The sequence below is a fragment of the Nothoprocta perdicaria genome, unplaced genomic scaffold, assembly GCF_003342845.1.
Source record: "Nothoprocta perdicaria isolate Ctin4 unplaced genomic scaffold, notPer1 scaffold_116, whole genome shotgun sequence".
In the NCBI taxonomy this organism is placed as follows: domain Eukaryota; kingdom Metazoa; phylum Chordata; class Aves; order Tinamiformes; family Tinamidae; genus Nothoprocta; species Nothoprocta perdicaria.
Genome location: NW_020454272.1, coordinates 87,101 through 112,983, shown reverse-complemented (window position 1 = coordinate 112,983; position 25,883 = coordinate 87,101). Strand labels below are relative to the sequence as shown.

Genomic DNA, 25,883 nt, shown 5'->3' with positions numbered 1-25,883 from the left:
CGCAGTCCTCTGGAGCACGGAGCCGAGAGGAAGCATGCCCAGATACACCGTGCACGTGCGAGGAGAATGGCTGGCAGTGCCCTGCCAGAACTGCACCAACACCGTGGGCTGGCTGGGCAGGGAGGCCGTGAGACGATACATGAAGAACAAACCTGACAACGGGGGCTTTTCCTCGCTGGAAGAGGTGAAATTCTACGTGCGGAGGTGCAAGGGGCTCGGCTTGCTGGACCTCGATGACGCAGTGGAGGACGCGCTGGAGGACAACGAGTTTGTGGAAGTGGGTAAGCAGGCCTCAAGCAGCCCCTGCGGTCGGCCTTGGGAGTCGGCGCACGCCGCGTGTTCCCCTCAGACTGCAGCTCAGGTGGCCCCTTTGGTCCCATGGAAGAAGGCCAAACGGAGCAGTAGTTACAAAGAGCAGAAATACAATTTAGGAATTTAGAAGCTACGGAGTTCAATATGTATCATCTGTATGTGACACCATATGCACTGTCCATACGAGGCACGGGCTACGTGTCCAAGGCTTGAGCTGTTTGCCTTTGCCTTTAGCGTACCTTAAATAATTACACAGTCGCTTGTTATTTTTCTGGAAGCAAAGAAATATGATTTGGGCTGATGACTGCAAGTTAAAATTCATATTGCTGTATATTACAAGGAATAAAGGATTTCTTTTTATGGAAAGTGCAATTTAATGCTGCTTGTGCTTACTTTACATATTTCTTCTAGTTATAGAAGGAGATATAATGTCCCCCGATTTCATACCATCTCAACCGGAAGGAGTTCATTTGTATCCTTTTTCTGATTATTTTTTATTTGGTGAACTTTTCCTTGAAATTCAGAATTACAATTTTCTACATATCGTTGTTTTTTCAGTGTTCCTCCTTCTTTAGAATAAGTTGGTAGCTTTAATCAAATAGCTGCAACCTATGAAATTGTGTTTGCCCTTTATTTTCCTTTATAGAACTTTAAGGTATAGCAAATACAGAGAACCAGAACAGGTAGGACTCGATAAAGATATTATAGCTCAGTAATGTTCTTGCTATTCATCAAAACCTCTTGAGAGTTTAGCAATTGCTGTGTTCACAGCACAGCATGAAATGCTGTCAAATTTGCTGGGCCTGGGGATCTCAACTGTAGTGTGCTTATTACTTTTTTGTTGGAGAGTTTCCTGCCTTACAAATGAGAGCATGTGTGAGCTTCCTATTCTTGCGAAACTTTAACTATGTTTTTATTTAATACTGCTTATTAAGTAACTTTATATGTAGCCCTAATTAAAATGTGGTTCTTTTGTGCAGTATATTTCTTTAGATGGGGACAGTTTAACAACGGAGGACTTGGTGAATTTAGGGAAGGGACTCTACAAGATAAAGGTAAAGATTCTGAATGAAGATAGCTAAACATGATGTATTTATCCTTCTACGATCAGAATTAAGCAATAATAGATAACTAATATTGAAAATATTTGTTTTCTAGCTCACACGTGAAGCTGAAGCAAAAGTTAAGCGATCAAGAGAAGTGATTGAAAGGATTGTGAAAGAGCAGACAGGTATATATATATTTCATCTCTATCTGTTAATTGTTTTTTTTTTTTCATTTAGTTTAGATAGCTTTATTAGGTTCTCTTCTTATCCAGAAGTGTATGTGTCTTTCAGTTGTTTATGGAATTACCACGGGATTTGGGAAATTTGCCCGAACAGTCATTCCAAATAGTAAACTTAGGTAAGTTATGTATGCATCTCTCCTTTACTTTTGGAAGTCATGCATATAAGAAGGAGCAATTCTACACTGTATTTTTATACTTCTTTAGTTTCTTTGTGCAACACAAACATTTTCTTTGAAAGGCTTATTTGGAGTTTTACATGACCTTTATTTTCCTCTTCTTCATAGGGAGCTCCAAGTGAATTTAGTCCGCTCACATTCTGCAGGTATGAGACAGTGCTTGATATTTTCCCTTTTCTGTCACTGTTGATATTGTGCTTAGTAACTGAGATGTTACCATTTCAGGTGTTGGGAAACCTCTGAGCCCAGACAGATCTCGCATGCTCTTGGCACTGAGGATCAACGTCCTAGCTAAAGGATACAGTGGGATATCCTTGGAAACTCTCCAGCAAGTTATTGAAGCATTTAATGGTAAAAAGATGTTTAAGGAAAATATAGTATGAGCAGAAATGACAGGAAGGGCTGAGGAAAAGCTGTGCAACAGATAGGCATTCAGAAAATCAGGTAGGTAGTTCAAGACCAGGCAGGAAGTTTGTGGCAGAAACATGAATTGCACTTGGATAGTGTATATCCCAGTTCAGCTCCAGCTATATATATGAACCTGATGTTATTCCTTACGTTCTTTGCTGTGGAAAGAAATCTCATCATGAGCTTGTAACAAGCGTGCTCTGAACACAATGTTACTCAAAACGACAGGTTGCCTTTTCATGGGCAGGCCAAGACTAACAGTGACGTCGAGCTCTTTCTATGCTGAACAGTTATGGACAGGGTGACCTACATGGAATGTTAAAACCAGGTTAATTAAGCTACAGAGCCGTTTTTCTCTTGTCTATCATAAAACCAAGTCACCTAGCTTGCAAGATCAGTAGTGACCCATAGGCCATGCTGAACAGGGTGGCATCTACTTACCTTTTAAGCACTGGGTGTTAGTTGTTCTACATGGCAATGTTTCACAGTTGTGGCTGTTAATCAACCTGTGAAGAACACAACTCTAACCTGGGGCGAGCACTTCTGTAAAAATTCAGGTCTATAATCCTTTCCATACTGGGTACTTGCAGACGTATGTGCCAATGTCTTTTGGGACACTGAGAATTTCAGATGGAGCTGTTATCATGTTGAAAAAATACCTATGTGGGTGTTTGCTGAGTAGACCTGCTGAGCAGTATCTGCTGTTGCAAGTAGATCCATGCACAGGATCCATGCACAGGTGTCATGAGCAGGAGCTACAAGACAGCACGTGCTGAACTGCGTGGACCATAACAGCCCTTCATGTTGCCTCAGCTATGAAAACAGTTAAAACTACATTGGGTGGCTGGAAGCCTGAGCAGGAAAACTGTTCTACTAGTTAGTGGCAACACTAAACACTTGCTTATTCAAGGCTACCCTCTCAAACACAAAGTCTGTCCTGGAAGATAAGTTTTCAGCTGGATACGTAACTCTATTTTTTAAGTTATTCTGGGAGATGTAGGCTACGATGGCTACTCACAAATACGTTTTCTAGAACACATAGTACTCACTGATCTTCTTGAGTACAAATACTGTTCCTAGAAGTTTTATAAGGGATGAAATCTTGCATATGCTAAGAACTAGATGGAAAGGTAAAGAGTGCACAGAAGCTGTTGGATAAGCCTTAGATAAAGCCTAACAGGGCTGAGAGTAAGATGGCAATGCTTCTGGTGTTACGTTGAGGAGCTCAACTATTAGCTCCAATTTCCCACAGACTTCATAAATGATGACAGTGTGTCCTGTGAATCAAGATCCTGGGAATCAAGATTTCCAGGTTACAAGTCCTGAAGAACTCTGCACAACTGGGATGTGACTTCAGAGGAGCATATTTTAGCTGCCTGACCTTATAATTCTAGATGCAATGACCACTAGCAGGGGTCCACCAAGACATTGTAGGACTTTATTGAGAAGGGAATTGATTCCCCTATAAGCTGCAGCTAGTCTGACAAATCCTTGTCTGCAATGAGAGTTGTGTTGGTTATATTGGTCATTACTGTAGAATGTAAATGTGACCATGTTCACATGTCTGTTTTCCAAGGAGCATATCAAGAGGAAGCTCTAATGAGAGTTGTAATTTTTTTCTTTCTAGCATCCTGCCTTCCTTATATCCCTGAGAAAGGGACAGTTGGAGCCAGTGGAGACTTGGCCCCCCTCTCTCATCTTGCTCTGGGATTGATTGGAGAGGGAAAGATGTGGTCTCCAAAGAGTGGTTGGGCTGATGCTAAATATGTAAGATCCATTTTTTTTCCTGCTTGCTGACTATTCTGTGTAAATTGTGTACAATATTGAGAAGGAGAGGCGTTTTCCTAAGAATTGTTAGGATCATAACATTTACAAGTCTTTGGAAATTGTGTTTCAATTTGAGTTGGGTCTAGGTTGCCTTTAGCAGCTCGTCTTGTACCTTGAGGAAAATTGATCCATGAGAGAGGAAGCTACTGGCCCCGCATGTCATTGCGACGGACACTGGGTGAATGTCCGGCATGTCATTAGATCCTAAAGCAATATCACAGCCTGGTATCACAGTGCAAGATACTGCAGTGACGTTGGTTAGGAACTGGAGAGAGAGACAGGATGTGACAGACAAGCTCTGACAGAGCTATTACTGCACCTTCAGCTCCATAAATATCAGCACTGTCACACAAACCCCTCAAAATGCAAGAGTTCAAATGCTAAGAACTGCAGATTTTCTGAACTTAGTCGTGAAGCATTTACTGCATTTTATAGATGTTTTGGCATAGTCACGGGAATCCTTTATAGCATCCTTTACAACAAGAAGTTTATAATAGAATTATTTTATTCTAATTTTGTTTTGTCACTAATAAGCTAGCAGATTGATCTAGTGGTTAATATCTCCAAGTATGGCCTTTCCAAAGTCTCTCTTGGTCATTTGTTCTGTAAGACTTGTTGGTCCTACGCATGTAATGTTTGAGTACCAAATCTTTTCATGGATTAATAGCCATTCCATTATGGTAACATGGAGAGCTACGCAGGGAGACAAGCAGGGAAAGAAGCAAGGTGGGCTGGCCTGGACCTCCTGTTTTCAAATGTTGTAGGGGACAATGGCTCATTACTTTATGATCATACACCATGTATTCAGATGATTACATCCCAACTTGTGCCATTCTTTCTGGGAACAAGGGAAAGAATTGGTGGGAAGGGAGATGAGGCCCAAGAGGAATAAGAACTTCATCCATCAGGTCAGTGGCTCCCACAAGTACTCTGTAGCCGGAAGGGAGTTGAAACCAAATTCCCCAGGAAGGATTTTCGACATGAGATCACCCAGCCTTTCACCCTCTCTCTCTGTTGCTCTACCGGCTTTTGTCAGTTGATTAAATTTGTCTCTTGTGTTGTTTCCAGAGGCAAGGTTTCTGGTGTTACTGCTCCTTCCATTTCCTAAGTATATTTCTCTGAAATGTAATATCTCTTTAGCTGAAAAAAAAAAGAATACTCCAATCAAAATGAATTACACTATTCCTCCATTTCTCACAAGACTGATTACCTGAATAGACCTCTTCATCATTGGAAATACTCTAAAGAAGGATACAACATCCTGTCTCTATCTTCAGTTTCTAGGGGAAATTCCTAGGAAATAGGAATTCCTATTTATAAGGAATTCCTATTTATAAGGAATAGTTTATGCCAAGCCAAACCTACTTTGAGGCAGGAGGTGAACAGATCTACCTTCACAAGACATTTCCTACCTTCTCTCCTATTACTCTCTCCCATCAGATAGTATGCAACAGATGTTAATGGGCTGTGAGAATATCTCATTTTATTGCTCCTTGTACCTTCTTTTACTGGCCCTGGAAAACCAGATGCTGGTTTTGAAGCCCAAATACGCAATCTTTTCCTTAGCCTAGCCAAAAAAAAAATGTTTAAAGTGTTTGTGTGAGACAAAGTTCCTTTTTCTCTCTTCACTGGAGAATTTTCTAATATTTTTTATTTATGATCTAAGATTTCAAAATTTTGCTGTTTGAATCCCTGAAAAGCATTTTTTTGTTAACTGTCTTGTCATCAAACTACTTTGCAGGTCCTGGAAGCCCATGGTCTGAAACCAATTACACTGAAACCAAAGGAGGTAAGAAAGTGAAGTCATGCCAGCTATAGGAAAACAGGCCTCACCATTCGCTAGCTTTAGAGTTATGCTTTATAACTGAAATGCCAGTGATGCCATAAATGCCAGTGATTAAATTCTGCGCTTTTTTCACTGGTAATGGGAATTGATCCACATTTTCTACTACTCCTGATCAATGGAAAGAATGCTTTATATGCAGCATATAATAAGCATATAAAGCTTATAATTATATATAAGTATGTAAACATATAGTTATAATATTGTATATTATATTAATATCAGCAGCATAATGTGAATAGTTAATTTGTGTAGTTTAATCTGTTGATTAAAAAAACCATTCTAAAAAATTACTGTCGAGAGTGGGATTTTTCTTCCAATATCATCCCATTTAACTTGCTCTGTCAAACCCAAGCTTGTCCTTTGGATTATGTGTGTATGGAATCAGTGGAGAGGCACAGGCATCTTCAGAAAACTGTTTCTCTCATCCTGAATCACGAGTCCAAGAAGCCCTCTGAAGGTAGCAATCTCTGACCAAAGTATGAGCCCAGGCTGTGTTTGACTTTTAGACTGCTAAAACTAAGTGAGATGAATCTTGTTCCAAGTATGAAACTTTGCACAGGGATGCAACAGACTTGAGGCAGTGCAGCCCTCTGGCAATGGGCCTCAATAACTATAAAACAAATTCAGAACCAAGCAGCTAAAACCCTTGTCTCCTAGAAAAAAAAAAACAATTCTCTTGGGCTTTAAGGGCCCTTAGAACCTTAAACTTCTTTAAGGTTCTTCTAACTTAGAACTGTAGCTGGTTTTAACTGTTTAAACTGTTAAATCAGTTAAGACTTCTATTTTAATTCTCTGCTCCATTATTGTGTTTCTCACATGCCCCATGCTCATACCTCCTTCAATATAGCTAATAACATAAAAGAAGTGAGTAAAAATAATGTTATGCTTGCAAGGAACAGGACAAGAATAAAACATGCCTTTTTGCTGTACTTCTCTTGTTTTCATTTGAATTACTGCAGAGATGGCGAGTTCTCACAGCACGTGGAATAGCAGCAATGAATTTGCCTAACAGCTGCTCTCTCTTTGAAGGGTCTGGCTCTAATTAACGGGACACAAATGATCACTTCCCTGGGATGCGAAGCAGTTGAAAGAGCAAGTGCTATTGCTAGGCAAGCAGACATAATTGCTGCCCTCACACTTGAAGTCTTGAAGGGAACAACTAGGGCCTTTGACACAGGTTGGTACTGGACGTTTTCTGCCCTTTAGTTGACAAGAGAGGGCAAAATTTAATGGTCTTATTTGTTTTTCTAGATATCCATGCAGTGCGTCCACACCGTGGGCAGGCAGAAGTGGCTTTTCGATTCAGGTCCCTTTTAGATTCTGACCATCATCCATCAGAAATAGCAGGTGAAAAATCCTAGTCTTCAACCTCCTGAGGTACTCAGGACAGGTTGGGTGTTTCTACAATCACACGTACATTTTTGTGTAAGGAATATTTGTTTTTTCCCCGTGTTCTTCCTAGAGAGCCATAGATTTTGTGATCGCGTTCAGGATGCCTACACCATGCGCTGCTGCCCTCAGGTAAAAAGCCATCTCTGTTTCCTTCTGCTGCAGCTGACAAATGGTGGTGAAGTGGCCATCTCAGAAATACATCGTCTGACTCCACTAGAGGAGGCAGTTTTGTTTTGCCTCTCCTTCAGCTCAAAGTTGCTGCTAGCAGAGACACGCAGTTTGTTGATCCCACGCTACGGGAGCGCACGCAGCCACCAGGCAGTGCCCGGCAGCGCTGGGTTCACATCTGCAAAAGGCCAAGGGCAGGAGGCATGGGGAAGACACCGGCTTCCACACCTGCAGGCTTTCCAGGGGGGTTCCTCAGCCTAGGTACTAAGACCATAAGCTGGGGAAAAATGTTTCCAGAAGCAGCTGGAATGGCTTACTGTATCCCAAACCTGTAGTATCCCACACATATTGGGTGAATTTCAACCCGTGTTTTAACATGAGTAAAGCTATTACAATCACTGAAAGATTTATCTAATCTTGATTGGTAATTGATTAATTTGTGAGAGTTTTTGTTTTCTATGATGTTTTGCTTAGATTAGTTCTCATTTGATATCACTTCTATCCCCAATCAGCTAAGAGAGCATTAATTTTCTTGTCTTCCATTTTGAGTATACCATCCCAAACAGGCAAAGAATGATGCATTCAGATGATTGTCTTAGCAACACTGTCATGATAAACGTAAATCTAGTCTTACAGATGTCCAGGATGGGCAGTGTCCCACAATGGCAGTGCTCATGAATTTCAGAGCAAATCCAAGACTGTCTTCATGTCTTCATGATTTAGAGATTGGAATAAGGGCACAGGGCAGCACCTGCAACTGGGCCAGCATACTGAAGGTGAACTAAGCAGGGATGCTAAGCTCTGGTGCTAATGTCTTTTGTTCTAGGTTCACGGAGTGGTAAATGATACAATCGCTTTTGTGAAGGACATCATGATGACTGAAATCAACAGTGCTACGGACAACCCTGTATCTTTTTGATCATTTTTATTTCTCAAAAAAAAAAATGCTTGGTCCTTTTTATCTCCTTCTTTCGAGTAATTATTTGTATGTGAGGTTTAAAAGTCGTAGTTGGCTTCTGTCAATAGCAGTCAATTGGCCCCAAAAGCAACACTCACAGTGTTAGGCTGCAGTTGTGTAAAGCACTGGAGCATGGGAATGTATGTTGGGACTTGTACATTAAGTTTAATGCATTTAAATGCTTCCTAAATCAGGTTTTGTGCTCTTATATTGAATGTGTAGATAGGCAGGGCTTGACAACGAATGGACTTAGATTGACAGTGGATTTTCATTTGAAATATCTGGTGCTGCAGCATTAGCAAAACCTGAATTCCCCCCAGCAGTGTAAAGGTGCTGTATTTATTGTCATATCAATAGCTGGTAAGCATCACTCCTTGCAGCCTGCCTTGGAGAGAGTCTACTAAGCAGCTGAGAAATCTAAACTAGTATCCAAAAGCTGGTATCCAAATGTGTGGTTTTTTTGCATCCCTAATAGTTTTCACACTCTGATCAAACACTTCATCTCGTAGTCCATTTAACGAAATAGATGTCAAAACTATGTCTACAAGTTTGGAGAACTGAGATTCGATCTTCATTTTCTGAAAAGTGAGCAGCAGAGGTAGTAGATGCACTGGCAAAGAAAAGCGTGTTAGCATGAGATTCCTTCAGAGAAGACGTTCTGATTATTTGCAGGGAGCTGTCATGTAAGTAGAAATTTATGTGTGTGCGTGCCTTAGCTTCTCCCTAAAGATGGTGTTTGCTCAAAGGGCAGAGACCATTTCTGGAGGAAATTTTCACGGTGAATATCCTGCAAAGGTAATTAAACTTCCAGAGGAAAAAAAAATTTTTTTTTTTTAATCATCTGACATAATGGCATCTTCTTTCATAGGCTCTGGATTATTTGGCAATTGGAGTGCACGAACTTGCTGCAATCAGCGAAAGAAGAATCGAGAGGCTCTGCAACCCGTCGCTCAGCGAGCTGCCTGCGTTTCTGGTGACCGAAGGGGGCCTGAACTCGGGCTTCATGATTGCCCACTGCACAGCAGCTGCCCTGGGTGAGTGCTTGAGCAGTGTCCTCAAGGGAGCCGAAATGGACAGGGCAGTTTATGTTGACGGAGTGGTAAGTGGATTGTAGATATAAAGGGGTCTTGCTCCTGATTGTGTCCCGCTGCTTCTCCGCTTGCTTTGGGCTGTCTGGAAGCAAAGCTGAGCGCTCAGGGCAGCTGCAACTGTGTCGGCTCCGAACGGTTTGCTCTGCGCTCACCCTCATCGCTCCTGGCACGTGGACACCACTTGTCTCAAACTTAAGACTGTTGGGATGCTCTTAGTACTCCCTGCTTCCATCTGATGGCCCAGTGCACAAACCGGTGTCAGACTCCATGGAGCAGGAGTTCCCAGGAATTTTAACTGGAGGAGCACAATAAAAATAAGCATGTCAGCAGGCTTTTCCTCAGGGGGATAGAAGGTTGTAGTGAAAAGGAAAGGAAGAAAAAAGGCAAAGGAATCATGGATGATAGTCGATGTGTCTGACTACTCCTTTTACCATTAACAGACATATTCACTATGCGAGTCTTTTTCTTTTCCATCATTCCTCCTCTGTCCTTGTTTCCATTGAAGAGAGAAAGGGAAGAGGTGTGTGTTTTTCCAGGTGCAGTCCCTGCTTCAGTTGGGAGAGGGTCTGGATGAGTCTGTCTCTGTTGAGCTGTTTCTCTGTCAGGGGAAGCAACAGCATTTCAGTCCAGTTTTTCAGAGCAAGAAACTTTGAGGAAGAAGCTGAACTGAAAAAAAACCAAAAAAAAAAAAAAATAAAAAAAAAAGGCAGTCAATATGAATTAATGTAACAGAGGAACTCTTCCCATAGGCTGGTTTTGGAGGTGGGACTGGATTATAAGGCAAAGTGCTGGTTCCCTCTTTTGAAGACCGGCAGCTTTTCCTTTTGTCTGGACGGAGTTTATGTTGGCTCCAGGGTCTGGCTGTTGCTTGGCTTCCAGTGCTGGGAATCTCAACCTGGCTCATCCGGCGGTTACGTCCAGAGCTCATATTTGCTCTCTGAAGTTGGGGCTTCTGGGTTATTCTTGGGTCTCTGACATGGGGAAGGAAAACGCCTGCCAGGCCTCGAACCTCATGACTACCAGAAGTTCATGGATTAAAGTAGTTTTCCACTGGTCAAAATAACCATGAATTAACCAAAAATAGCATTTGAATTCTGATTTTAGCCTTAAAAAAGAAAAAAAAAAAAAAAAAAAGGAAGGGGGGGCAAAAAGAAAAGAAAAACTATTACTGTTATTTTTAAGTCACATCATTGGCAGTTTCTAGAGCAGTGCTGCAGTGCTGTCCCTGCCCAGGGCTGCCAAATGTTTCTCTTGCAGTTTCTGAGAACAAGGCCCTGTGCCACCCCTCCTCCGTGGACTCTCTGTCAACCAGTGCTGCTACAGAGGACCACGTGTCCATGGGAGGGTGGGCTGCGAGGAAAGCCCTGCGAGTTATCGAACACGTGGAGCAAGGTACGGCCAAGGTGCTCCTTTTGAGATGCACCTATGCAAGTAGGGTATGATGTGCCATTCTTTCTAGCAAAAACAAAACAAAACAACAACAACAAAGTTCATGACTTAAATAGCTATTCAAAGATATTGTATGAGGTATGTATTTTTTTTTTCAAGCATGTGGATCTTTAAAACAGAGATGAGGTAAATCTGAAGCTGAGTGTTCCTGTGGAATAAAACTGCTTACTACAGGACAGTCAACAAAGATGTTTCCTCTTCTTTTGCTTGGAAGAGAAGAAGTATTCTCTTTTGTTCTTCTATTTTATTTCTATTCTGAGGCAGATGGGGTGCCTAGGTAGAGATGTCAGCTGTTACTGGAAAAACAGAATTATACACAATGCAAAAATACCAGCTTACGTTTATACATTTGAGGACTCTAAAGGCTTAAACTTCTATAAAACTTTTTTTTTTCTTTTTCTGTGCAGAAAAATGAGTTTGTAACTGCAGAAAGAATATCCTAGATGCAGTTACTTGGGTGTATTGGTTCACAGGAAAATAAGAAAGACACCCTAGACAAGATATTTATGGATTTAAGAGTGCAGTAATTAGGATTGCTTGGCATATTTAAAAGTTGGCATGGCAGGCCACCCAGAATGTGCTTTTTACAACATGTGGTAGGTCCCCTAGCACCATTCCTAAGATGACCCTGTTGCTGGTTGCCCATCTGGACATATGGATCCACAGAGGGTCTTTGTGTATCACTTGAAACAATATCCCTCTAGCTAGAACAAACTCCAGGTTTTACACCCGCTAAAGCTCTCTCCTGCGCTGCTTTGATTGCCTAGTCCTGGCGATTGAGCTGCTTGCAGCCTGCCAGGGCATTGAGTTCCTCCGCCCTCTGAGAACCACCACCCCATTGGAGAAGGTCTACGACCTTGTGCGCTCCGTGGTGAGGTAAGATCCGATAAACACACTGCCCACGGGCTACCTACCGCTTGGGAGCCCGGCTGGCTGCGGCCGTGGTTAATGTTTGGCCAATGTTCCCGTGTGTCTCCTCACAGGCCTTGGATGAAGGATCGCTTCATGGCCCCGGACATCGAAGCAGCTCACAGGCTGCTGGTGGAGCAGAAGGCAAGTGTTGATTTTTTGCACATGCCCAGTGATCAGTGCTCAGCGGGACTTTGCAGCCCCACTTTGGAAATACCTCTCCACCTGTTCGGTAGCTTTAGCCACTCCATCTGGCCACATGCTCTTGTGCAACCTGGCTCTGATTGCCCCACTGTTTCTGCTAGTCCCATTATTTGCATTGCTCTGAAATTCTCAGTTCTGTCCCAGCAACGTTTGCATGGACTGCAGTTCTGTCCATGCAACGTTTGTGTTGCTGTCAAAGGAGAATTGTTTGTTTGCTTCTGACTTGGTTGTTTTACTTTCTCCTTCTGCAGGTGTGGGAGGTGGCTGAACCTTACATTGAAAAGTACAGGAAGGAACACATCCCCGAATCGAGACCTGTTTCACCAACAGCCTTCACCCTGAGGTCACTGGCAGTGAATACATGTGACCACAATCATCAAAATGAACTTTAATACTTGCTGGCATCTGACAGGGTAGATTTTTTCCAAGACCTTGTTTGGGGATGGCTGTTTTTTGAGAACTCATCATGGTTTCTTCTGGGAGCACACAGGAAAGGAACCGCTTCTCTAGCTCTGGAGCACGTAGGGATCAGTGGAGAAATGCTTCACCGGTTCCCAACCTGTGAAAGAGAGTGTTGTCACAATAGCATGGACAATCGTGACCATGAGTGCAACTGAATTTACTGAGCTTCTAAACACAAAACATGATACCAGTTCTATGAAGACCACTGTTCCAGAACAAATGTGCTGTACTCTGATAATGGACTAGACTTAATGTGGCTTCCCAAAGGGGCCTGCAGCTTCACACCTGCAATAAATATAGTGAGGCATCACATGCCGCTGTAACCGTGTGCTTCCCTTTCTTATGAGGTGATGAAAACTTAAGGCAAGAGCTTAGTTTGGAAAGCCAAAGGGCCAGAAAATGGTACAGGCTGTTTCTGCAGGACGGGAGGTGGGGAAAAGGAGTGGGAGAGAGGAACGAGCTCTGGGGCGATAGCACTGAAGTCACCCTGGACCTGCCAGCTAAGGTGTTGCAACCTGCCCCATGTTACCACACTCAGCGTGTGACCACAGGGCAGCGGAGTCACGACACGTTAATACTAGTTTGTGCAAAGCCAGCAGCTTTGGCCGGGAGCAGCTTCAGCCTCGGGACAGCGCAGGCCGGCCGAGCCCAGCTGCAGCGGCTCCGCAGCGGTGGGAAGTCCTCCCAGGAGAGCTACCCCGGCAGTGGTGATGCTGCAAGGTGCAGCTGCAGTGCCCTTATGGGGCCACCTTGGTGCGTCCGGGTGCTGGGCAGTGCTAAACGAGAGCAGCATTAGCAGCACTTGGGACACTGGCAGGGAGGCACCTCACCCAGCCTGGAGAACCAGTGAGTTGTGCAGGACATGCTGCCCCAAACAGAGCAAGGTGGCTCTTGTTACTCCAAGATCTCAACATGCGCATGGGTCCTCATTGGGTCTTCAAACCAGCTAATCCTGGGACCTGCCATACCTACCCCTGGCATGCGGGCTCCCAGCTCAGCTTCTTCTTTCCATGCCCGATCTGCAGCATCTTTGACCACCAGCTCTCCCTTACGAACCAAATAAACACTCTACCCTCCTGGATCTGGCCTCTTCTGCATGAAACAAACCATTAAGTGAAACTGTGAGCACAAGCCTCAGGCTGCAGGGTTCCGAAATTACTTGCCTCAGCCTCCGAGTAGGGCCCAGTAACATGCTGCTTCCAGCAAGACTTGCTTGAGAGATTCCCAGCCCCTGCTCCTACTGCTCCTGCAGGCTCCTATGGCTGTGGGAGCCAACACAGCGAAGGCCACCCCTGAAGGGAGCCAAAATAAAAGCAAGCAAGCAAGCAAAGCCTTCTGCAGTTTGGGGGCGGGGGCGGGCACGTGCTAACGCTGAAGGTCAGGGCTGTGCCTCCCACTGCAGCTGCGAAGATGCTGCAATAGCAGCACAGCCAAGGCAAGAGCACCTTGCGTAATGGTGAGAGCAGAGCTGGCCCTCAGGACCTGCCCAACCTCAGGACAACCCCTCTGATCTCTGCAACCCCCCTAACTACGCCCGTGGGATGTGCTCTGCAACAGCTGTGAATCCGACCAGGATCAGCAGCCAAGCACGCGGCTTGCAACTGCCACCCGAGCTCCTGCCTGCCAGTCACACCTGCGCCTGGACGGTTCGAATGTCTGGGCTTTTCCTTGTGCAAGGTTGGGCCAGGAAAGCCCTGAGGCACTTCAAGGATTAAATACTGACTCTGCTTGACAGAGCCAGCATGTGGACTGTGCCAGCACCCACGGCCATCAGAGCCTTGGGAGCCACTGAACAGGTCAGTTTAAGCCCAACTTCCTGCCTAGCTGCTGCCGTGACATCCTGCCACACGGGAACAAAATTAAAGCACATACATCCCCCATACATCCTACCTTGATCCCAATGGCTCCAGTCATTGCTCTTTTAACACAATAATTTTATAGATTAAAATTTCATCGACTTTTTTCCTTACCTTCATTTCAGGAAATAATCTTAATTCAAAACAGATACAACAGCAACTATTTTTATGCGCTGGCAAGAAGGATACCTGATATGAAGAATGACGGCGGGGGTAATGCATGATAAACTTTATTTGAACAAAAGGGCTGCTAAGATGAGCAGGCCAACAACTTAGCAGTAAAATGCCAGTCCAATTTCTTTGTTGCCTCTTTTTGTAACTGAAACATTCAATGTCTATTTGATTTTAACAGTTCCACAATGATGGTCTTCTTTCAGTAACTGCTCATTATCCCACACTTCTCATTTTTATATACGACTTTTCCTTTAACTATAACATAGTCAATCAATGACTGATGTCCTCCAAACTGGTAAATCAAGTGTTCCCATCTGAAAAGACAACAAAATGTTTGTGAATATAAAAGCAGCTCACGCACCCAGTATGTTCAACTAGTAAGAAAATGTTTAGTTGAACCATGAGAAAACACTATTTGTGTTTACCCTTTGATATCGTTACAATGTTGTATGAATACAATGCGTTAATATACAAGCGAGTAGAGAATTCCTCACACTAAATACAACTTATCTAATTATAGTAATTAAATAGGTATTTAATTTAATAGATTTCTTGTAGTTCTAGCCCTAAAAGTCTTTCTTTACTTTCCCCTGTAGCAATTAATACTTGAGGAGAATTAAAAAAAATCATGTCTAAGATATTAGCACTGTCCCTTTTCTGCACAGGAAAACAATTTCAAAACACACATAAATGCATTAAGCTCTCCACAAGAGGTGGAAGTGTAATTTCACATAAAAGACCTTTTTTCCCAGACCATACCTGGTTGAATTTATGACAATGACATCCCCCTGCTTGCCAGCCTCTATGGAGCCGTGCGTGTCCGACTTTCCGAGCGCGTAAGCGGCGTTGATGGTAGCGGCTGCTAGCGCTTCCTTCATCGACAGCTGCATGTTTACACAGGCCAGGTGCATCACCAGAGGCTGGAGGGAAAGCCAGGTGGGAACTGCAGGTTACCAGCAGCATAAACACATTGGTGCAGGCCACAGTGCATCCCAAAGCACCTTCCTCCCACCCTGAGCCTAACAAGTGTTCCTGCAAGATTGAAGTCTTGTGTATTCCAGAGAGAGCTGTGAAATCAGGAGCATTTCAAGACTTTATTCTAAGCCTATCAAGCACGTATGAAGAATCACAACCCTTCATGTTTCAAAAATTCTAGGAAAAAAACCAACAAACAAACAAACAAAAACCCCCAACATTTCCAATAGCTTAAGCCAGGCACACATTCCTCTTTGTGGAAATGAAGAATGTTTTAAGTATGCAAGAACTATCCACATGTTGTACTAGTATGAGGCTTGCTACCTGTGCAGAGTCATACGTATTAGGACAGCTTACCATTGAAAAACAGTATGCATTAGGATTAAAATCACTGCCAAGAGCAACTATAACTCCTTCCTTTAGCATCTTCCTAGCTTGAGGTTGCTTCAGTCTAGTGGGAAAAAGACACTTGTCAGTAAAATCCATTTATCTGTTACATGGCAAATTACAAAAGCAAAAGTAATTACTGAATTTGGCTACACGGATGAATTTGGTTAAGCTCATCATTTTGGGGAAAAAAAAAAAAGGCCAAATTCTGCTCATGGCTATCTATCTACTGCCCTACTGACTACTGAAATGGACACAGTGATCCAGTGTTTTTGCAGAAATAGTGCTGTGGTGGTAGCCAAGCTCCAGGCCAAGGCAATTCTGGTATTTATCAAACCCTCACTGACTTAAGGATCGTCAGGATGCAGATCTTCTGTTCTCAAAGAGAGACTTCCAAGTATGAGAACAGGCATAACCAAAACAATGTTCTCTTCCTGACTTTGTGGGCAATGTAAAAGCTATCCTAGGCTATGAACTCCCTTTGTAATAGTATCCATCAAAGGATTTTTCTCCCTTAGCAATGGTAATACAAAAGATATCTTCACTAGCTTAAGGATTAACTATGACACAAAAGCCTAATTCTTCCACTGACCATTTCGCAAACAACCCAATAGGGTCTGTAACATTCTGGTAGCACAGCATCATCTTCAGAGAGAGAACCATGAGAGTTACGTACCAAGTTTACATTATTTGGTAGGTTGAAAGTACCTTGCAACAATCCCCAACTAAGCTCTGGTCCAATCAACACTCATACAATCAACTTCAGTACCTAAAATAGCCTTTTCAAAATTGCCCAGGCACTGGGTAAAGCAGGGCAATTTTAGGGTTCAAAAGGCTGAGGGACAGCTCAGCAAAGACATTTTGTTAAGAAATTTTTAGCTATACTTCCTGTAAAGACAAACACAGTTTCTGGAAATAAAATCAATTAACAATAAAAATGAACAATATGAGGGTAGCATATCATTCTGAAGGCACTGTGGTTAACACAGTCTCAGTAATAGGATATTACCGTATTTTTGAGGAGCTTTTCAGCCCCTTAAGGAACCCTTAAGGCCCAATTGGGTCTTCCTACATGGGACTCTCTTCACTGATCCCCTCCAAGTTAGAGACTAGACTCAAGCCTACACTTTTTATGTTGAAAGACACTAGCAACATAATCCTGGTTTTGCCATTCCGTTTCCCTCGCCCAGAGTGGTGTTACCTTAGCATGTAGGCAGTGGTTGGTAAGAGGACAGCTGCACACTTAGCTCTTGCCATTGCAGCGATACCTTCATCGCTCACTTCTTCCAGGTGGCTGATAGCCCGGGCTCCTAGTTCAGCTCCAAGCTAAACAAATTGACAAGAAAATTATTCATGGAGGATTCAGTTAAGCAATATTGTTATGAGATGATTGGAGAAGACAAATTTTTATATAAATTTTACCCTAAAAAAACAACACAGAAAGACTGAAAGAGAAAATGAACTGCAGAGACAAACTATTTGCCAATTTACTGCAGGAAAAGCTATTCACATAAAGGTATTGCTATCCAAGAGTGCAAGTATGCCTTCAAAAGAGTATTTAAGTGATGAACAACATGCAAACTATGGGACAACTCTCAATAAAACCATTACCAACCTCCCACTCATAAGGTGCCCAGCAGAAGAGGGTTGATAAAACAGACACTAGTTACAGAGGAAGTGCTGGAACTGCTATGGTGAAACACCAAAAAGGCTTTTATGAAATATCAAGATTTCATTTTTTAAATACAGCAGAGAATCATTGGAGCAGAATCCAACAGAAAGGGAGGAACATTCAAGCGATGGTGAAATAGACTCACATAGATTTGCTTTATTAGGACAATTGCAAGTCAGCTCTCAACTAACCCATCTGAGTGCGTGTTTACTGTGCATCTTATTTTTCCTGGTTAGGACATTTAATGATTTTTTTCCTTCAATTTGTATATAAACCACATTTCTGTCATTCTTTGGTTCATGGATATCCATCTTTCCCACTTGTATCACATGCAGAAGATAAGCAAAGTCAATGTTTGATTAGGCAGTGCATGTTACTCCAAGATCAATGGGTCCAGGTCCTTAACTCCAAAATGGCACAAAAACTGCACTTTCATCTATGAAAGGTCTATTTTATTAAGTCTTAGAAAAGAAAATGTTGGCTTTCAAAACTGCAATTATTCCAAAGATTCACTTCTCACAAAAGCAAATGACAAGCAAAAAGGGCTCAACTGAACGACAAAACACAAAGTACCTCAGCAGATTTCATTGGGTGGAGTTCATCACCATGGAAGTTAATCTGTAATCCCATATCTTTTCCAGCCTGAAGAATTCTTCTAGTAGAATCCAGATCAAAGACTCCCTTCTCACAGAACACATCTATGTTGTCAACATCTATTTCACCACTTAGTTTGAGTTCTTTCAGTTTAGGGAGATGGTTATTAATAATGTCATCTGTGGCTTCAGCAGCAGTTTTTCCCCTAATGAGGAGAAAATGTTATAGAGACATAAGAATAACACCTTTGAAGTCCGGCAAACGTTCAAATCACACATGCAATTAATAAACTACTTAGAAAAAGATGCAAATACAAATCACTCCAAAAATCTGAGTCTGTAACAACAACAAAAAAATTCTAGTAAATGCCTTTGAAAGACAGCAATCCCAAAATACACAGCAGCAATTATTATTTTGCACTTTTAAAATCTAAAGATGTGTGAGATTAAGTTAATTGTATGCCGTCTCAATTTCCATTTTCAGGCACCACAGAACAAGCACGGACCAGAGTGCCACATAAGGGAGAGTTCTGAGTTTTACAGCGACAATAAATTCAAGGAGCCAAAACTCTAGTCCAACTTACAACTGAAGTTGTGCAATTAAAAACAAACAAGCAAAAACAAACAAACAACAAAGAAAAACAGAGCAGAACCTGACGCAATTGCCTTTCTTCGTTCATCTTACACATAGAAATTCCCAAAAATCTGCCCAAACCAAGTTTCCAAAATGTGGAGAGAGAAAAAAAAAAATAGTGCTGGCAAGTCTAAGTGCAAACCCCTCTCAAGAGGCTCCCCACACTGAGGCTTAATAAGAAACACCAGCTCTGCAAGACTTGCAATGCTCCGAGGCAACATCCTTACTTCAATGAGCTTTCTGCTGAAAGGAGCCAAGCTGCAACATCGAGAGAGCCCCAAATGCAAGGGCCCAACAAGCCACCAGCTGAGCAAGAAGCTATAAAACTGTTCTGGCTGCAGCCCCAGCCAGGAGGGTCTACGGGGCGTTTTCCATGAGTGAATATAACATTATTCTTCTGTTCCATGTTAAATAAAACGATCATAAAGTGATTTAAGGTTATCAAAATTGGTGGCAATAAGTTTTCATGACTATGATCATTGCAGAATGATTATAGGATTGTTAGACTCTTTAAGACTATCTTATCAGGAACTGCTATTTAGTAGCTACAGCAAAAAGAGAGCTTTACTTTTAAAAACCTACATAAATTTAAGGAAAAACAATTTCAGTAAATACAATTCAGTAAATACAATTTCAGTAAATACAAACACAAAAGTGTTTGTATGATTTATGCATAACAACTAAAGAGCAGTTTTACAACATATAATGATGAAAGAAAAGTGGCACAAGCATAAATGAATTGGAAGGTGTCTGTTTAACAACTTCCAGAATATCTCAATACAGTATACTTGTCTATTTAAGACAAGATTTGACATATTTGTGCATGCTGTTACCTGGAATTCAGTTTGCTTTGGTGGAAAAAAAGGACTAGTTACAAGCTCATTAAGGGAAGAAGAAAGTCTTCAGAAAGGTTTATGGTTGTGCTTTAGAACTCCAGTTTTATGTTACAGTTAAATCATCCAAATTCTTATTAAAACTCCTTGAAAGAACTATGTGGCATTTACTTTATTTTAACCATCTTCCAGTTGCTGAAAGACTCCATTTTGAATAATTAACAAAAGACATTTTACACTCAAAAAAATCATTCCAAGTGAGAGACTGGCCTGATATGGTACATCTACTTAATCCAGCAAGTCATCTGTGATAAAGAATATTTAATTTACACTCACTTTTGGCTCAACTATATGCATAAGATGCATATTTGCGTAAGATGTATATCTTGTAAGAGCTTATGCTTATAAGATAGTTTGCTAAAACACACAGTATTTTTGTATTAAATACAATGCATCAAATGCAATGTATTTTTTTCTGTTAGCTGATCAAAAATCAAAACATGAAGCTGAGTGCAAGTTCCAAGGCCAGTGGCAAATGCAAGCAAAAGAATTTACTGTAAAGGACACCTTGGAATCAGCGTTATGCTCAGTGAAAGAGCAACTGCACAGGTTGCTCGTCACCTGCAGGCATGGATTCTGTGCATTTTTAGTCCTGTGCAAATGACCATTATTGCCTCAAATACTCTTCATTACACTTTAGAAGGGGTGAGCAGAAGAAACCTTTCTGAAAAGAGCAGCCAAATTTTAATGCAAAGCAATAGCATTTAGAAAGAGCAAGGCAAGCAAGCGCCATTACTTTGGCACAGAATGGGCTCCACAGTACGTGGATGAAATGCCAATATCCATGGATTGCTTCGCGCGTTGGATCACTCGGAGCATTTTAAGCTCTGTTTCCAGGTTTAAGCCATATCCGCTCTTGCACTCAACCAAGGTGGATCCTGCCAGGCGCATACGTTCCAGCCTGTGCCTCAGCGTGCACAGGAGCTCTTCCTCGGGGGCGGTGCGAGTGTGCTCCACAGTGAAATGGATTCCTCCTCCCGCCTCGTGAATCTCCATGTACGAGGCACCTGCCAACTTCAGGGGGAAAAGAAATCCAAGACAATTAGCTGTTAAATGGGAATCTTCTATTCCAGGGATTCTGGGATGCTGGAAAGCACCCAGAATTTTCTGCAGTGGAAAGAGAAAAAAAAAAAAAAAATCCTTATTGATTCCCCGCTTTTGCTTCCAATCTCCCTCGCCATTTAAGCAAATAAATGATGCAAGAAGCTAGATAAACAGGATTATTTTGAAGACTTTCTTCCCTCAAACCCTGGGGGAAAAAACTCTTCTCTAGGTTAAAAATTTCACCAAGGGGAAGGGGAAGGCAAGATTATGATAGTAACCGAAGGTGAGACTCGTGTATTGGCCTCCACAATTGCAAAAATAAACCAAACCAGGCTGCAAAGCTACTCTTCTTTCAACATCCCAGCCTTCAACATCATCCCTTCCCAGGTACACTAACAGAGATTACCTTGTTTTCATCTGTAGAAAAGCAAGAGTCAGTAGAAAACAGGAATAGTTATGCATAAAAAAAAGCAATGAGAAAAATGCAGCTCTTTAATTTTATGATGTTACCTTCATTGCAAACTCATGAACCCTGTCACCAGCCCACACTGGGTGCGTATGTGCATCTACCAAGCCTAAAAGAGACACCAGAGCAAACGTATACTCAAGTTAGCCCACTGTGCAAGAGCAAAGCTAGTGAGTATGGCAGCAAATTCAAGGGACAGCACAAGTTGCCTGTACAGCCTCTGCTGTTTGGAAAGAAAGAAAAACCCCAAACCAAATACCTAGGATTTTCTTTAAAGACTATTAATTTTCTTTTAATTGTGTTCTGGGGTATTTACATCTCCATGTGAAATTTACTTTTCTGTGTAAATGTATCAGTTGCTCAGTTTCTTATTCTGATGTTTTGAAGCTACTGAAGAAGAGAACTAAGAAATTACAACTTTTGAAATAGTTCATTAGGTCTCCAGATCTCTTTACAAAAGAGAAAGTGCTAAGGTTGAACTTGGTCATCTAGCAATTACTCTGGCCATCATTCACTGACTCCATGGGCAAATTTTTCTGAGCTGTAAAACCAATGGCACTGAGCACCAGCGTCCACAGGGAACAGATGCCTAGCAGCTAATGTGCTAACATTCATTGAAAGGTTTAAAATGTAACAGTGTTTTCTTTTTTCTTTTTCTTTTTTTTTTTTTTTTTTTTTTTTTTTTTTAAACAGGGTAATTTTCAAGGTATGTTAGTGACTTAAAATCCTGCACTATCCCTGTGACTCCAACTGGCTGTGGGCAGGACAGACAGAGGAAGCTCCACAGCTGAACTGCTGATGGACAGAAAGGGAAGAGAAGGGAGGAAACTCTTTAAAGTCACTCAGAGGAGCTGTGTGTTATACTGTAACCTACACTACAGGAGAACAGATGCAAGATGAAACACATGGAGATAGAATTCCCCTGTGTAGCCAGAAAACTGCAATTTTATGCTTAAAACACTGCTGATAGGAAAACTACTATATTCACCTACACCTCAATCAAACTGAAGATAGACCTCAGTTTAAAAAATAGTATTTACATAAAAACATCTTTCACAATATTTTATAAAGACAGGCGAGTGTGGGATTGGTGGCGTGACTCAATTTGTCAGTTAGACCAACTCGCTGACAAAAGGCTGGAAAATGGTGCAAATGGTGTCTGAAATGCTCATTAAAAAAAGCACTGGAAATAGTCAAGGAACCTGTCTGGACAGTCCTCTTCAGGATTGCTCACCTATTTGGCTGGTTTCAAAAAGGTATTTACTTGCCTAAATTCAATGGAAATGTTTGCCACCCCACTGATTTCAACTAAAAATTAGGTTCCTTTGCACCATTTTTGGATCTGTCTTTGAAATTTGTCTGATTTGAAACAGGTTTGGGATAGCTCCACTCATCAGAAATACCTCTGGGTGGCAAAAAATAAATAAAATAAAATAAAAGCCATCGGCAATGGTCTTGTTATTAAATGCAAATCACTGCATTATCAAATTAGAACTGGTTACAGAAGGAAAAGGGTTGAGGAACTTTGAGTGCACAGGTACTATGTCTCTAAGCATTTCTAGTCATTTTCCTTTGAATTATTATGAAAAAACACACCTACCAGGTAACACGCACTTCCCAGAGCAGTCAATTACTCTGTCAAATGATGCTCCTGAAAACTGACTGCGAAGAGCATCCGCCTGGCCCACTGCTTTGATGAGGCCATCTCTAGAAAGGACAAAAAATGAACAAAGCTGCTCACATTTGTCAATGACCATTTGCTGAGCCTGACCTTCAAATAGAGCTCCCAAAGCAAAAACGCCTTACAAGAGTGGTTAATGATTTGGGAACTGTTAGTAGGACAGAAGATGCAGAGGCTGTGGGTTGTTAATTTTATGTATACACAGGAAAATGATATGGAAATACTATGCATCCCAAGCTGTCTGCAAAACTGCTTGCCTTTTTCTCTTCGGATGATATCTTGATGACCTTTTATTCTTGCTTCTGCTAGGTAATGTTTACTCCCTTGCAGAGAATATAAATAGGATTCCTCCAGCAAGGATCTGCAGGGCATTCTTGTCCTCCAGAAAATGCCCTTGCCAGCCCTCATTGCCTAGATCTGAATCATACTTTGCTGTAAGGTTAAATCTATTTGGGATCGACTTTCAGTTTTCCTTTAGGAAACTGCTCAAGGACTGCACAACATAGTTCACCTCCAGGTAAGCATGGAGCTTCACCTCACCTACCCCAGAAAAGCTTCCCAGGGCTCAGCTGACACCTCTGTTCCTTAAGCCTTTTCTTTCCCCATCACTCTTTAAATCACCAGAATAATAGCTGGAAAACATCACGGGGAGCTCACTGAAGTTCCTTCTCTGCTACACAGTAGAAATTAAGAGGCAGAGGCAATCACGGTTAGAGCTTTCGAAAATAAGAGAGAAAAGATGCAATTAGAGACATCAATAATTAACTTCAACCATTAATTGCTAAAACATTTATATGATTGCTACTAATTCATTACAGCACAACTAAAATAAAGCAGAGACAAAAAAAGATACAGCAGATAGTAAGGCTCATCATCAACAACATGCTGGAATCTATCTTTAAGAAGGTAGAAATGTAAATACACTATTTTAACAAAGAAGGTTATCAGCACGTTGATTGAAATAATCAAAATTATGACAGCAGATTTCAGTGAGTCATTTCTATTCTGTTGCACATACCAAAGAAGATCAAGTGTATTATACAGAAATAGTTCTGTCTTCTGCAAGACCCGCTATGAGCTGAATATAGAGGATAATATCCTATATTTTGCAATACAGCCTTTAAGCCAAGCAATGGTGACCAAAAGGTTTCATGTACTGAGACCCCTCTCGATTGCTACCCCAACGCTACAGGGTTGCGGGCAGCCATCACAAGAGAGGCAGGTGAGCAGAGTTTAACCAGCAATCAACATTGCCCAAAATGTTTAAAAGCAGAGTATTAATGTTAAGGGCAGCCTCTCACTATGTCAAACATCACTGTGCTGACCAGAGGCCAGTTCACAATGAGTTTTCCAGTCCCTGACTTTTAAAAGTTAAGTACAGCCATCTCCATTGCCATCCGCTGCCAAACTGATACACAAAATATCCATTCTAATAAGCAAAGCACCCAGACGTTACAGATACGATTAAAGGCTCGGGTTTAGGCAAGAAGCGGCCGCGCAGGCACCGCGGCTGTCTCCCGGAGCCGGCTCCCGCCGCCGCCAACGGCCGCGCGCACCGTCCCACCACCAGGCTGGCGCGCCGCAGCACGGGCAGCCGCCCCGCGCCCTCCTGCAGCAGGTACTGCTCGCGCCGGGCGCAGACGAGCACGAGCTGCTCGGCGTTTTCCAGCAGCAGCCCGTACTCGCCCGCCATAGCCACGGCCATGGCCACGGTCGCGCGGCGCCCCCCGCGGCACCAAATGGCGTCGGGCGGCACCGGCAGCACAGGGCAGGGGGCGGTGCGGGAAATGGCGCCGCCTGCCCCGCCGCCGGCGCCAGCAGCGTGACCGAGCACCTCTCTCCCTGCCTCTCTGGGCAGACATCTGCTCACGGGGGTGGGTTCAATGCCCTCTCCTCCCGGCTGGTTGCCCCTAGCAGAGAAACGCAGCGCGGGGGACATAACACCCTCCAGCAGGACAAACTGAGGGGCTCCTCTTAAGTGCCCCTGGCCACGGGGGCCATGAGGAGTCGTGGGCTGAGCCACCCTCACTCGGGTCGGAGTTGAAGCTTGATGTGAATGTGGGCTGGATAAGCCACAGCCTTGGCACTGCTTGGCCGGGTGAGGGATGCTGCTTGCTGTCATCTGCAGGTGACATCGGCTGTAAGTTGTGCCGACCCACGAGCTGCCAAGGTGCACATTTCCCACCTGGGGGTTCCTGGGGGGCTCTCCAGCCCCGCCGCTTTTCGCCCAGATCGCGGTGGCTGCCGGCCTCCCTCCAGGACGGAGCCCAGGCCCCAGCTGGCCGGAGCCTCTTCCCACACAGCCGTTAGGCCCCGGCATCTGGAAGGTTCTGGTTCTTGTTTTGCAGCGTCCCGCTCCTCTCCGCCGTGCTGGCACCTGCCCCACGGCAGCGTGGAGCTGCTCGCTGCACCAGCCTCCACTATCCCTGCCTTCCTCAGGCGGGTATCCCCCATAACGATTTATCTCCATAGTCCACCTCACCACCATCGAAACGTTTCCTAGAGTCTACTGCCGCTTGCGGAATTAGAGGTGGGAGAGTTTGGGAAGAAATCCTGTCAGTGGGGACTTTGTGTTCCGTCTTCAAGTATGCCTAGGGAGAGGGGGACTGCAGCAATGCCCAGCTGGCCAAAGAGCCTCGTCAACAGACTTTCTGGTTGCTCTTAAAATGATTATGATCATATATTCCTGTTAAGCAGGGCTAGGGTCTTTAACACTTCTTCACAGCTGGTCCCTCACACACCTGTGCGGTGGTTATGATCTGCAGTAGACACCTTCAATTTGTGCTTATATATATTTTTAAAGGAAATATATATAATATATATGAAAATATATACATTTTAAAGGAAATCAATTTATCACTTACATGTATATGCATGCATACACACATTCTTGTACACCAGAAGCAGGGGGATACGCTGGCCCTTCGAATGAGTCTGGTTTAATCTTTTCTTTAAATAGGAAGTCAAATTCATATAGTCTTCCAGTGTGCAGCTAAATGGTAAATACACAGTTAAAAA

At 42.9% G+C, this 25,883-nt stretch overlaps 2 protein-coding genes across 2 annotated transcripts; one reads left to right on the top strand and one right to left on the bottom strand.

The window, feature by feature from the left end:
- Positions 1-14: 14 nt before the first annotated feature.
- HAL (histidine ammonia-lyase) lies at positions 15-12,795 on the top strand. Its single transcript, XM_026053469.1, has 20 exons — positions 15-281; positions 724-784; positions 968-995; positions 1,293-1,367; positions 1,471-1,543; positions 1,650-1,716; positions 1,885-1,922; positions 2,002-2,127; positions 3,812-3,951; positions 5,753-5,800; positions 6,887-7,034; positions 7,109-7,204; positions 7,320-7,378; positions 8,244-8,324; positions 9,105-9,170; positions 9,244-9,409; positions 10,724-10,858; positions 11,683-11,791; positions 11,899-11,968; positions 12,280-12,795. Exons 1-20 carry the CDS (start codon positions 35-37, stop codon positions 12,418-12,420), a joined length of 1,974 nt encoding a protein of 657 aa, XP_025909254.1. The 5' UTR covers positions 15-34; the 3' UTR covers positions 12,421-12,795.
- Positions 12,796-14,594: 1,799 nt separating this feature from the next.
- On the bottom strand, positions 14,595-24,558 carry AMDHD1 (amidohydrolase domain containing 1). The gene is made up of 9 exons (XM_026053502.1): positions 24,422-24,558; positions 22,785-22,891; positions 21,229-21,293; positions 20,411-20,688; positions 18,128-18,353; positions 17,084-17,208; positions 15,853-15,946; positions 15,280-15,440; positions 14,595-14,834 (listed from the first exon to the last, which is right to left on the bottom strand). Exons 1-9 carry the CDS (start codon positions 24,556-24,558, stop codon positions 14,720-14,722), a joined length of 1,308 nt encoding a protein of 435 aa, XP_025909287.1. The 3' UTR covers positions 14,595-14,719.
- Positions 24,559-25,883: the final 1,325 nt, after the last annotated feature.

Excerpts from the sequence above, each read along its gene's own strand:
- HAL (XM_026053469.1), top strand. The coding sequence starts at position 35 with ATGCCCAGATACACCGTGCACGTGCGAGGAGAATGGCTGGCAGTGCCC. Across the intron at positions 7,379-8,243 it reads CCATGCGCTGCTGCCCTCAG|GTTCACGGAGTGGTAAATGA; the intron begins GTAAAAAGCCAT and ends CTTTTGTTCTAG. Across the intron at positions 8,325-9,104 it reads ACAGTGCTACGGACAACCCT|ATGGTGTTTGCTCAAAGGGC; the intron begins GTATCTTTTTGA and ends TTCTCCCTAAAG.
- AMDHD1 (XM_026053502.1), bottom strand. The coding sequence starts at position 24,558 with ATGGCGGGCGAGTACGGGCTGCTGCTGGAAAACGCCGAGCAGCTCGTG. Across the intron at positions 21,294-22,784 it reads TGGGAAGTGCGTGTTACCTG|GCTTGGTAGATGCACATACG; the intron begins GTAGGTGTGTTT and ends TGTCTCTTTTAG. Across the intron at positions 15,947-17,083 it reads ACCACTGCCTACATGCTAAG|ACTGAAGCAACCTCAAGCTA; the intron begins GTAACACCACTC and ends TTTTCCCACTAG.